Here is a 12,873-nt window from a genome sequence, read left to right as displayed (position 1 = left end):
TAACTGTGTGACCCTGGGCAGATCACTTCACCCTGTTTGCCTCAGTTTCCTCATCTGTCAAATGAGCTGGAGAAGGAAATGGCAAATCACACCAGTGTCTTTGCCAAGAAAACTCCAAATGGGGTCAAGGAGAGCCAGAGACCACTGAACAACAATGACCCTAAGGGAAGTCAGTAACCCTGGAGGAATGGGATGGCAATTTGGTGGCTCACTTCTGTAATGTGAAACCTCCACTGTATTTTAAGATATCTTTCCTTATTCAAGATTCCTATAAATGTTAGCTGAAATAATCCTCTTGGGGGCAAAGAGTCATGTTGGAAGTCATGGGGTGGATATGCTAGTTTGGATATTTCTCTCCGAGCTAGAAATGTTTGGGTATGGATTACTGTTGTATTAAATGGAACTGTTGCCTAAATGCAGAGTACAATATTAGCTTTGCTTTCTTTGACAATAGCAGCGAGCGTTATACAGGGCTTAAAAGGTTTGCAAAGCGTGTAATTTCATTTGAGCTTCAAAACAACCTTGTGAGGTAGGTGCTATTATCCCCATTTAACAGATGAGGAAACTGAGGGAGAGAGGTTAAGGGACTTGCCCAGAGTCAAGCGGCTACCAAAGGTCTGTGGGTAAATTCGAACTCAGGTCTTTCCCAATTGCATCCCCTAGTGGCTTTTGAGAATGAACAACACGAGCCGGTCTGGACGGCAGGAAAGGATGCCGGGAGTGAATGAAGGGGCTCGGGGGTGCAGTGGGGAGAAGTAGTGGGGGGAATGTGCTGAAGAGAGAAGGGGTGTCCAGGAAAGGAGAAGGGCGAGGGAAAATGTGTAAGAGTTGTGGGATGCAGAGAAGGAAGAACAGCCTCAGTAACGCAGGGCAATCTGACAGGTTTATTCTGCTCCTGTCCCTGCTCCCCTTCACTACCCAGCCCAGGCACACCTGTTCTTCCTTCCCTGTACCACGCATGGGCTGGGTCAGCTCCCCTGGCAAGGGCCGTCCAATGGTTCAGCCCTGTCTCCCCCTCTCGCTGGTACAGTCTTTCCGACTCCGCCCCAGCGCAGACGCCCGCACCTCCTCCCCCGTTTCCTCCTCCCCCACGCCGCGTCTCTCACCCGCCCCCGGAGGTTTCCGTTCAGGCCCCGCCCCCGAGCTCATCCCGCCCCTTTCCCCGCCCCTGCGCGCTTTACGGCCGTCGTACGGCATTTTTGCCGCAGCCGCAGCCGCAGCCGCAGCCGCTGTTGCCGGTGAGGGGAGCTGAGGTGAGGTTAGGCAAGGGGCGTCGGCAGGCTGGCTGGACCGCGCCGGCGGTGCTAGGGGAGGAGGCGGGACCCGGGCCGCAGGCCGGCTCAGCAGGCGCCGAGGGAGAAGCCGGCGGCCTCAGCACCTTGCCTCCTCCTCCGCTCGGGCCCCGCCGTCGCGGGAAGCCGCCCAGCGCCTACCGAGAGCGAGACCCGGGCCCCGCCACGGCCCGGCCGGCCGGGCCAATGCTCGACCTGGAGGTGGTGCCCGAGCGATCGCTGGGCAACGAGCAATGGGAGCTCACGCTGGGTGAGTGCGGGGGCTTGGGGGGGGAAAGACCCCCATTCCGTGTGTGTGTGTGTGTGTGTGTGTGAGTGGGACCGAGTGCGAGCTGTGGGGGTGGGGGTGTGACCCCGAGCGTGTCCAGCCATGGAGCCAGAAGTGTGTCTCACACCTATACGGGGGAGGGGGGTGACCCCGAGGGTGAAGCCGGGAGTGGGAGCTCGGGACCTGGTGTGAAGCTAGAAGTGGGTCTCCCCCCATACCCGGTGTGCGGATGCGCGGCCCAGGTAGGTATGTGTAAGCACACAGCCCAGGTGTACTTCCCTTCCCCACTGCCGTTGGGCTTGGACAGGTAGTGTCTGGCTCCAGCCTTTCCTTCCCCTCTCAGCGGAGATGATCCGGGGCAGATGGAGAGGAGACGGGAGGCTCCCTTCCTTCCCGCTTCCTCCCCACTTCCCACAGGTGTTTCCCTCTGGCTCCGGCCAGCTATTCTCATCCCTCGGCCCCACGTCCGGCCAGGTGATGGGCCCGCCCTGGTGCTTTGGGGCAGGCCCCTTTGCAGGATCCTAGTTCGGGGGGAAGCTTGAGATCCCGCGCTGAGGGTGCTTGGGTCCTGGCCTGTAATAAGTGCTGAATCAAGTCAATTCCACAAGCGTTTACTAAATGCTTGCTTATCGCTGGGAATTCAAAGACAGGCAAAAAAGCACACTTCCTTTTCCCAAGGAGCTCCTAGTCTAATCAAGTCTAACCTTAATAAAGGTTGGTTGCTCGCCGGTAGGCCTGAGTTTCGCCCCTCCTTGCCTTCTGTTTGTTTGTTTTTCCTGTTGAATGCTGGGGTTAATCCCTCCCCCCTCCTCTTCCAACCAGATCTTCACCTTTCTGTTTACTTGGGCTTGGATTGGTTTGCTCATCACGTTAGTAACATGAGTGCCCTGCATTTTCAGTGTGTGGCCTCTAGGAAAAAAAGGGGAGGGAAAGGTTGTTGATGCTAACAACTTATGGATCCCCTTTATGTTTTTATGTACCTTTCAGAACACTTTGCTTCTTGAAGTTGTCCCTTACTTTCCCATTGGAGTTCAACATATTCTGAGTTGTTTAGAATTGTAATTTAGTTTGCACTCAAATCGAAGCAAATTGTCTTTAAGTAGCAAGGGAGATTTTTCTGCCTCTCACTTCACAGTCTTGATAAGGTTTAGTGAATAAAAGCTCTTTATCTCAAGGACTGTTTGATTTTTGTTCCTGTATCTTCAGTGCCTGGCGCCAGAGGTGCTGCTAAAAATTAATTGAATTCAATTAAGTGAAAAATTATTTTCTAGGTAGTCCTTCTGGGGCTTCAACTGGTTACTATTTCTCTGCCCAGTGACTGACTCCAGTGGAAATACTAACCTCTCTTGAACGGGTAGTATGGAGTGATTTGTTTTTGTGGTTTTAGTCAACTCTCAGATCTTAATCACATTTTTTTGACATCGCTCAGAACTCTCAGTGTGATCCAAGTAGTAAAGAACAGAATTAGTAGTCTAGTGGAATTATTTCCCTATTCCCAAATCTATTCAAGATACTGACTTCAGTCAGGAAAGCCCATCAAGGTTGAGCTTTTTAATTACCTTAGCATGTTTTCCTCGCTACCCTCACTGCAAACATCATCATCTTCAAAGGGTTAGACAGACCTACAATTGCAGTTTAAGAATGTACTTGACTGTTTTGTAGCTAGAATCTGGATATAGTAGGAATATTCAAAATCTCAGAGGGAAGGAAAATGGGAACATGATACTGAAGGAACCAAGTTGACAGTTTAGTTGTGTGCCCTATTGTGACTCTTGTCTTTAAGTACTTTCCTCCTATACCTGTTCCTTTCTAGGAATTAAATGTCTGGTGAATCACTTCACACTGTGGCTTAAGTATCATCTATCTCTCTTTGCTGGCTGCTGGCCCTTCCTGGAATTGGAGTTAGGACTGGTGGGTAAATGTGAAATCTAGCAGGTCCTGCTTTTCCAAATTAACCCATAACGGGATAAAGCAGGTCACTACTGCCTGGGCAAAAACTGACTTTGAGCTCTTCAGATATGAAATTATGAGAGAATGATTTCATCACTGACCATCTGGAAGCTATTTTAGGAAGATGTTTTGATTCCTCAACATTAAAGTGAATTTTGAAGTTTAATTATTTGCAAATTTGATTTTATGTTAATTTTGAAGTATATGTTTTTTGAACTGGGAGGGATCTTTTTGAGATCATTTAGGCCATTCATCCTCACAACTGGTTGAGACTGTGGCCCAGAGATGGAAAGGCATTTGTGTAAGGTAACGCTGGTAGCGTAGCAAGCAATTGAGATTTGAATCTACATCTTCCAACTGAAAATCCAGTGTTCTTTCCACTATGCAAAATTCACATTTATATAATGCTTTATGTAATAAAGAGCTTTATAGATATTTGTTATTCAGTTGTTTTTCAGTCATATCCGACTGTTTGTGACCCCATTTGGGGTTTTCTTGGCAAAGATACTGGAGTGGTTTGCCATTTCCTTCTCCAGCTCATTTTACAGATGAGGAAACTGAGGCAAACAGGGTTAGTGACTTGCCCAAGTTGACACAGCTAGGAGGTGTCTGAGGCCAAATTTGAACTGGAATTGGTCTTCCTAACAACAGGCCCAGTGCTTTATCTATTGCCATATGTATATTTTTTTTATGTAAGATCATAGATTAGAGCTAGATGGGACTTTGAGGTCATCTAGTCCAACTTTCTTTAGTTTACATTTTTCCTCAGGAGTGGGAAACCTGTGGCCCTTTGACTGAATCAGTAGAACCTCAGGACCTGGAGTCAGGAAGACCTAAGTTCAAAGTCAGCCTCTCACACTAACTGTGGGACCTTGGGCAAGTCACCTAATTTTTCACTTCTCAAGGGCCAAACTTGAGGGCCTAGAAGGCGACAGGTTCCCCACACATGCATCATTAATACGAAAAAAAATTGAACTTTATACAAAATCAGAGCTTGTTTTTGTTTTCTTCAGTAAAAGTAAGTTTACAAATTGTTTTGCAGTTGCTGCTCTTCCAACTCATTCTGAGATTCAGCAAAGATTGGAACATAAGCCGAAGGCCGTTGGTTTAAGGAAAAAAATAGTGATTTTCTTCTGGAAAATTAATAAATAATGTAAGATTATTTAGTAGAGATTGGCATTGGAGATTTTTGTTAGAAAACAGGAAATTCTATGACTGAGTAGCATTTACTGTGCATTTGGATATATAGTAATGTGTATATGCTAACTATTCAGATTTTCATTATTTGAAGTTATAATTATGTAAAATTTGATAATTAGTTCCAGCTCAATGAAATATGCAGTTTGGGTGCAAATAATTCGACCACTTCACTGGGGAATTTATTAGTTGCACTAATGGGGACCTGTATTAAGGTATAAGTACCTAATTCTAGAGTAGTCATTTCCAAGGGTAATAGATTTCTGTTGAAAACTTGGCTTCACATTATGGGAAATCTGTTGATAATTCATTCATATCACCATCCCTGAGCATTGTCTTGAGGCCTGGCTTGATTGCCAGTGTTTTTGGTCCCCAGGACCCATCCAGCATCTAGCACAGTCAGTTATTGAGACAATTGAGCTCCTTGGCCACCTTCCTTTAGTTGGGTAACACTTGGAGTTTGGGACAGCATCAGAGATGAAGAAATAGAAAAACACCAGGCAAAAATGGTATAACTAAGGAAAAGGTGAGCATGCAATTTATTTTGTTCATTTAAGTGTTGGAGGAGAACAGACGATGATTGAGTAATATGACATACTCAGGCACCTAGCACTGTGCCTGACACATGGTATGTGCATAATAGATGGAATTTGGAGAATGGATTGTTATAAAGAAGCAGTGAGTTTTTCTTTAAAAAAAAAACAAGCAGGTAACTAAAGTAAACACAATGTCAAAAGAGAATTATGGTCTCCTAAATAAACATGCTCCACAGTGTGGTCAGATAAACCACGTTGGAGATCTATCCTGATACAGTAGAAAAAACATTGGTGTGGTGATCAGAGGTGTGTTCTATCACCAGCTGCATCACTTAAAGGAGTTTTTAGACCATAGACAAATTACTTCCTCTTTCTTATCCTCAGCTCTCTATTAAATAGGGCAATATTACCTGTACTGCTTACCTTGCAGAATTATGAGGAAAGTCACTTATAAACTATATAAATCACATAAACAGAAATGTGAGTTAATGCTGTCCTTTGCAGGAGTTGCCTGATGAGGTGATTCCAGAGCACTAATGTAGATTTAAAAAATGACAATAATAAAACTAACATTTATATAGCACCTACTGTGTGCTAGGCCCTGTGCTGAGTGCTTTATAAATAATATCTCATTTGATCCTCACAACAACCTTTCGAGGTAAGCCCTGTTATCCCCATCTTACAAATGAGGAAACTGAAGCAAAGGTTAAATGGCTTGCTCAGAGTCCCACAGTGTCAGAGGCTGGATTTGAACTTGGGTCTTCCTGATTCCAGGTCCTGAGTTCTATCCACTGCCTCTTATCTGCCTCTTGCCAACTGCTTTAATAATCTAAGGAAGAATTCCTTTGTTTGGACATAAACAGTTAAGAGGTAATATGTCTTTCTGTTTCTGACAAAGATCAGACTTAGTTGCTGATCCATCTTTGAAATATTTGTTCCCTCTTCTCAGCAATGCAGGGATCTAAGTCAGCTCCAAAAGACTCATGATGGAAAGTGCTATCCACATCCAGAAAAAGAACTATGGAGTCTAAATGCAGATCGAAGCATAGTATTTGCTCTTTTTTTGGTTTGTTCTTTCTTGTGGTTTCTCCCATTGGTTCTCATTCTTCTTTGCAATGTGACTAAAGTGAAAATATGTTTAATATGAATGTATGTATATAACCTATATCATACTGCCCTTGGGGAGGGGAGAGAGAGGGAGAAAATTTAGAACTCAAAATCTTAGGGAAGTAAATGTTGAAAACTAAAGATAGATAAATAGATTTAAAAAAAGAAATATTTGTTCCTCTGGGACAAAATGGTTTCATAGTATCAGTGTTTTTTTTGGAACTGAAGTATCAAGCTAGTTTTTTGTAGTCCTTGCTGCTCTCCCCTCCCCAAAAGATACAGAATTGAATGATTCAGCCACTACTAAGTCTTTAAAACCTAAGGACAGAGTCATGCGAAAAAAATTTGGTATAAATATCACTTCATATCCGTGTAGTATCAATAGGGGAAAGATCAGCAAGTTTAATATATCTGTTATTAAATGAAAGACAAACAGTTTTTGGTGGGTTTTTTGTGCTTCTAATGAGTGCTATATTTTAGATCAAGGTAACAAACATGCCATTGGAGTTAATTTTGCAGTTCTGTTTCCTAAGTGGCTGTTTTGTGCAGGCGCGGTGCTTCTTTACTAAGCTTTTATGTGTTGTTTTTAGAGATTGAAGGAATAATGCTTTGGGTCAAAGGCTTCACACTCAATAATATCCTTTGGGCTAATTGGGCAACACATACTTCCAGCCATGGTGGCTGAAGGATTGATTTAAAGAAACTGACTTCTAGTTGTTGGAGAGCATTCTCTTAGAAGAATTACCCTTTTCTGGCTATACACGATATATGGTTAAAACAGCTATATCATATACTTCTCCATTAAGCGTGTATTTCTTTATGTGATTCATCCCAGTAAGGTTGATCTTATTTGTCCCCCTTATGTTTCTAGTTAAAAAAAAAAGTGTGAAATAGCAGTGTAGCTTAATGGGAAAGTATATAGTCATTAAAAGCCAGGAAGGCCTAGGTTCAGGTTCTGGCTTTGTCAGTTATAAGCTATGTGACCCTGGATAGGTTATTTCCCTTCTTGGGGCCTCAGTTTCCTCTTCTGTAAAATGGGGAGGAGGGGAGTTGAACAAGACAGTTTCTAATATTTTAACATGTACTGCACATTTGAGCCAAAGCACAGGTGACACTCCTATTTCAGGAATTGAAGGAACTGAGGCAGCAAGTGGTGAAAAGTCACTTCCCCATGGTTATAAGGCAGAGTGAACCTAGCACCTCCAGATTCATCCTACTCAAATAATTTGTCACTAAACAGTTGTTTTAACTTGGACTGTATGTTTTTGTGAGTTCTTTTAAATGAGAGAAAAGGAAGCTCCTTGTGTTCAAACCATAAAATAAGAAAGGCCAAACTTGACAAATATTGTACTTTAGAGTCACAGTTGTGATTTTTTTTGTTTGTTTTGCATTCACATTTCTCTTATGCCTTAAAAATGATTTTGCCTATAGGTTGTATAATTTTGATTTGAAAAAAAAACTGGCAACTCCTATTATGTCAGAAATTTTTCACTTAGCTGGACCAAGGTGGATGGGGTGAAAAGAATGTACTATGTTCTTGCTTTCTGAGAACTTAGTATATTAAAATATGTTCTGAAAAGTATTATATGCATCCAGTCCTATGCACATCAACATTTCAGTGTACTTGCGTCTTCTTAAACCTTCTGAAAAGTTGTTATGGAAATTTGGATTTTTTAAACAGGGTATATACAGCCAGGTCTTGATTAATATGAATAATGAATACCCTCAAGTAGTTACATATATTCAAAATCACAAAATTTGAAGTTATAATTATATAAAATATAGTCATTGGTTCTAGCCTGATGGAAATATCCTGTACCTATAATATAGCTGTGGTAATATACTTTAAAATAGAAAAGCAACATGAATGTCAAGTGCTAAATAATTAGAGCTTTTTTTTTAGTTGGGTGAATAGCAAATGCTTCAGCAGTCAATTGCTAACTGAAATAATATGTAAAATAGCTTTGTTAGTATGGCTATATTTTTATGGTTGTACACTATAGTTAAAATTATAGAATGCTAGCCCTTGGAGCTCATCTAGTCTGATCCCCTCGTTTTGCAAATGAAGGACACACATATTGTGATCCAGAGAGAGGAAGTGATTTGCCTAGAATGACACAGCTATTTAGTGGTGGTAAGGCTGAGGCTATCACCCAGGCCTCCTGACCCCCAATCTACTGTTCTTTCTGCCATGCATGGTGTTACTACTCTTCTACACATTGCTGCTGTTGTTTTAAGTTTGTCACATCAGTGACTAAACTAACATTCTTTTGTTTCAGGAATGCCATTGGCTCAGGCTGTAGCAATTCTTCAGAAATACTGTCGTGTCATTAAAAATGTCCAGGTTCTCTACAGTGAACAGGTGAGTGATGACTAGTTTGTTTTGTGAGAACGTCTTCACTCAAAAGTGAGTCATGACAGGTTGTGATGCATCATGTGATGCTGCTAAAACACATGGATTGTGGCCTCAGCCACTATGCATACAGTACTCCATATGTTATTACCACACGAAGGGGAGAAACCAGGGTAACCAGTAATTTCATCAGATAATTGCTGTTCTAGGAAAAAGCAACTTCAAAATGCATTTCCTTTATTTAACCTTCAGTTTTTTTGTCCTGATGAGCTATTACTACTAGGTTTGGAATTGTGCTGACTAATGAACTTGTTTTTGTGACTTCTAGATTTATCTGCTGATGTTTCAGCAGCCTTAGCATTTAGAAAGCCAAAATGCTCATGAGTTTGGGGAGGTAGCCAACATGACTGTTTCTTTGATTTTCTAAGGGGTTTTATTTTCACCAGCCTCCTCCAAGTATAAAAGTATAAAACAAGAGCTGGCTGGGTTTGAATTTTTTTTTCTGTCTTTTGTAATACAACTTTTTAGCTATCTGAGCAGTGACCTCACCCTTGCCCTTTAGAAAGGTATGGCTCACCCATTCCACAAAGATGTTGTAACACTTAGAAATGACAAGTTTTCTCTAAGAAAAAAAGAGAGAACAAACCCACAGGAATGTTGCTATCCCATTTTTTCCTTTGGATCACTCTAGCCTTTGATATTTCAGCCACACTAGAAATTAAACCAGGATCTTTCTCTATAGTCATTTTCAATGACAGAGTAAGAAATAGGCTTTCACTACAGTGTAAGAGATTTAGGTTAGAATTAAGGAAAAGTTTCCTCAGTTGCAACTTTGGGTTAGGTTTGTGAATGATATCGAAGAATCTCCTTTGAGGATCATTTTAAAAAGATGAATCTTATGTGCTTGTAATAGTGACTTGTCCTTTAGATTCCTGGAGTACTTTGTACCATACAGTGTTAAATATCACAAACTTCCTTATTAATATTCATTATAATTAAACACTAATTTTTAGCCCCAGATAAATACCTTGAGTCCAGGAACTTGTTCTTAATTATCCTGATATCCCCCTACAAACACCTAGCACAGGGTACGCAAGAACTTTATATTTGAATAAATAAAAAAAAATAGATAACATTCCTAAAGATAGGGAGGTAGACTAAATGGCCTGTCAGGACTCATCCAGCACCAAGATCTGATGTTTTCAATTCCTTGTCTTCCCAAGAGCTTTAGAACCCAAATTAGAAAACACTAATTGGAAGTAGAGACAGGGAAGTTGTGAAAGAACATTCTATGGATACTTCTGTGGGGCTTGTCTAGACTGGTTAGAACTGAGCACTTTCGCCAAGAACATAAATCTTATCCTCGCATTGCCCAAGCTTCCTTCACACACAGAAAATGTTCCCTAGCCACAAGCTATGCTTCTCACCCAAGCCAGCTGTTAAACTATTTATCCAGCATTTATTAGGGAATCGACATTGTGCCCAGTACTGAATTGTTTTTTTTGTGGCCTAACCCCAAAGAGTTAGACGACATGGCACCCGTTTACATTTGGACCAATAGGAAAACAAGCTTAAGTTGGTGTCATGTAGTTATAAAAGAGTCATAGAATCATTTAGAGCAAACTGCACAGAAGAGATGGTTGTATGGTCTGAGATTAGAAAAGTCTGCATAGAAGAAAGTACAAGTGTGCCCTGTATGTTGTCCCAGTCAGCATCCTTTTGCAATATTGTCCTTTAGACGGTACAATCAAGTGAAAAAAGTAAAACCAGAACAGATTATACATCATGACAGTGTAAAAATAAGTGTGTGTGTGTCTGTGTGTATTGACATAAATGGACAAAGAAAGCTGATGGCAACCCATTAAATGACTGACAAGTTGTTTTGGCCATTTTTGCATGTTAACTTACCTAACTGTAAATAGTTGCAAAATAAGTTAATTGATTTTTATTGGAATGTACTACATCGTTTATAATCTTTTGTTGGGATTAGAAGACATTATAACCAGGCTGTCTTGTAACTGGAATATCTTTGGTTTTATCCCATGCCTGCCTTGCCCAGAATGCCCCATTTTTGTTCATTTGTGCTCCCACAGAACTTTCTGCCTTCTGGTATTTTATTTTTCCAGTTAGTATATTCTCATGAAATTAATTCTAGCCTTTTTGCTTACTATTTGTTAGTCCTTAAGTCATTTCACCTCTCTAAAACTCAGTTTCTTCACCTAAAAAATGAGAAAGTTAGTGTAGATGATCTCTAAGCTCCTTTCTAATATTAAACAATCCTTATGATACTTAATAATATTAGGCATAGAGGCAGAAAGGAGCTTAGAAAGTGAAAAGACCAGTCAGAATAACATGGAGGGTTTATGTTGGACAGTAGTAGGAGATGAGGTTGGATGACCAAGATGAGGTTGGATTATGGAGGGGTTTAAATGTTAGGCTGATAACAGGCTTTGGTGGTCAGTAGTAAACCAATGTAGGTTCATGAGCGGTAGGGGCATGAAGGGATATGAGGGAATAGGTAGAGTGAGACTATGGGATTTTTGAAAGGCAAGTCAATTGTGAAAAAACATTTTCTGTATATGATGAAACAGAAAAGAAATTGAAGGGATAGAAACATAATTTAGGAATGTTAATCTAGCAGCGGTCTATGTTCCCTACTGGAAAAAAAAGTGGATAGTGGTTTAGGAATATTGTCAAAGAATTACATTTCATTAGGTCTGAATGTGTCATCCAAGATATGGAAATAATGTTTCATCTCTAAAGGGAGAGGTCACAACTTTGTCCTTGCCACGATCAGATTACCTTCAATCCAGTGTGAGTGTAAATGTCTGGCTTCTAAATGCTCACCAATTTGATCTGCTGATACAGGTAACTAGAAATTAAAATAAAGAAGTTGGGCTGCTTTATTTTTTGGCTCACCACAATGTTGGCATTCAGTTAATTAAAATAAGCTACAGATATCCAGGTTAGATAAATTTTGAAATCTACTTTAAATTTTAATAACGAAGAAGCATTAGCTATCCCTGCTGACCATCTTCATTTCAGGACAGCAAGTTTAGTCATTTGGCTGGAAGCAATTATTGTTAGGTTATCTATGGAAACATAGACTAGATTCTGAAATGAAGAAATCCAAGGGGTCAGTTTGCCTTTGCCTGAGCACCTCCAGTGACAAAATGTTTACTGTCTTAGGAGCAACTATTTTCCTTGTTGGAGAGTTCCAGTTGTTAGAAAATTCTTTCTTAACTGAAATCTGGCTCCTTATAAGCACTCAGACTTATCTCTGGAGATACTTAGACTGCTCCTGTTCCCTTTTAGTGTGACCTCCATTAAGATATTTGAAGACCTTGGTCATGTATTCTGTTGATCTTCTCTTCATTCTAAAATTCCCTGATTTTTAGCTGATCCTTAAAAATCATCTGATCCTTATGCTGTGTAGTTTTGAGCCTCCCTCTCTTTCCTAGACATGGTCTAGCCTGTAAATGTTTTCATACTTCAGCATACTTCAGTGGTCCTGTGATCTTATCAATGTGGGGGATCCTTTTACCTGAGCAGATCTCAGCACATTCTGTCCTGTGGCGTTCAGGTCTTCAGTAGAGGACCTGCCAGTATGCAGGAGATTTTCCTCTTCTTCCTTTAATAGTTCGTATATACCAGGATAGCACTGAGTGTTTCTCTTTACTCCTTATTCTCCCTCACTGTTTTACCAACTTTTCTCGTCATACTTGTCCTCAGTTATTCTTTTCATGCCAGTTATTGGTAATATGTTGCAGCCTGCTTATTCCTACCATGTGTCTTATCACTCTTTGAACCCAGTAACCCATCTCCTTGGTGTCCCTCCTTTTTTTTCTTTTTTTTTCTTTTTTTTTTTTTTGGCAATTGGGGTTAAGTGACTTGCCTAGGGTCACACAGCTGGTAGGTGTCAAGTGTTTTGGTCTGAGGCTGGATTTGAACTCAGGTACTCCTGACTTCAGGGCCAGTGCTCTATCCACTGTACCACCTAGCTGCCCCGGTGTCCCTCTTAAAATGCAGTAAGCAGAATAGAGCCCATTACACCAGATTGGTCTGAATTTTGATGCAGTTCCAGTTTAATTGCATCTATGGTGCTTTCTTGGGCTTCTACTTTACTGGTTCATTGTTCTTAAGAATTTCTTTTCTATTTCATCATGTGCA

The 12,873-nt window shown here is 41.1% G+C and overlaps 1 protein-coding gene across 1 annotated transcript in view; it reads left to right on the top strand.

The window, feature by feature from the left end:
• Nucleotides 1-1,197: 1,197 nt before the first annotated feature.
• The window catches only part of PHAF1 (phagophore assembly factor 1), a 64,127-nt gene continuing 52,451 nt past the window's right edge, over nt 1,198-12,873 (top strand). The window contains exons 1-2 of the mRNA XM_020989402.2: nt 1,198-1,542; nt 8,630-8,712. Of these exons, the coding sequence (XP_020845061.1) occupies nt 1,479-1,542; nt 8,630-8,712 (147 nt within the window). The 5' untranslated portion in view covers nt 1,198-1,478. The remainder of the gene's footprint in view (nt 1,543-8,629; nt 8,713-12,873) is intronic.

This window comes from Phascolarctos cinereus, unplaced genomic scaffold, assembly GCF_003287225.1.
Source record: "Phascolarctos cinereus isolate Bilbo 61053 unplaced genomic scaffold, phaCin_HiC Scaffold_2;HRSCAF=192, whole genome shotgun sequence".
NCBI classification, from domain to species: domain Eukaryota; kingdom Metazoa; phylum Chordata; class Mammalia; order Diprotodontia; family Phascolarctidae; genus Phascolarctos; species Phascolarctos cinereus.
This window is presented reverse-complemented; position numbering and strand designations above follow the sequence as displayed.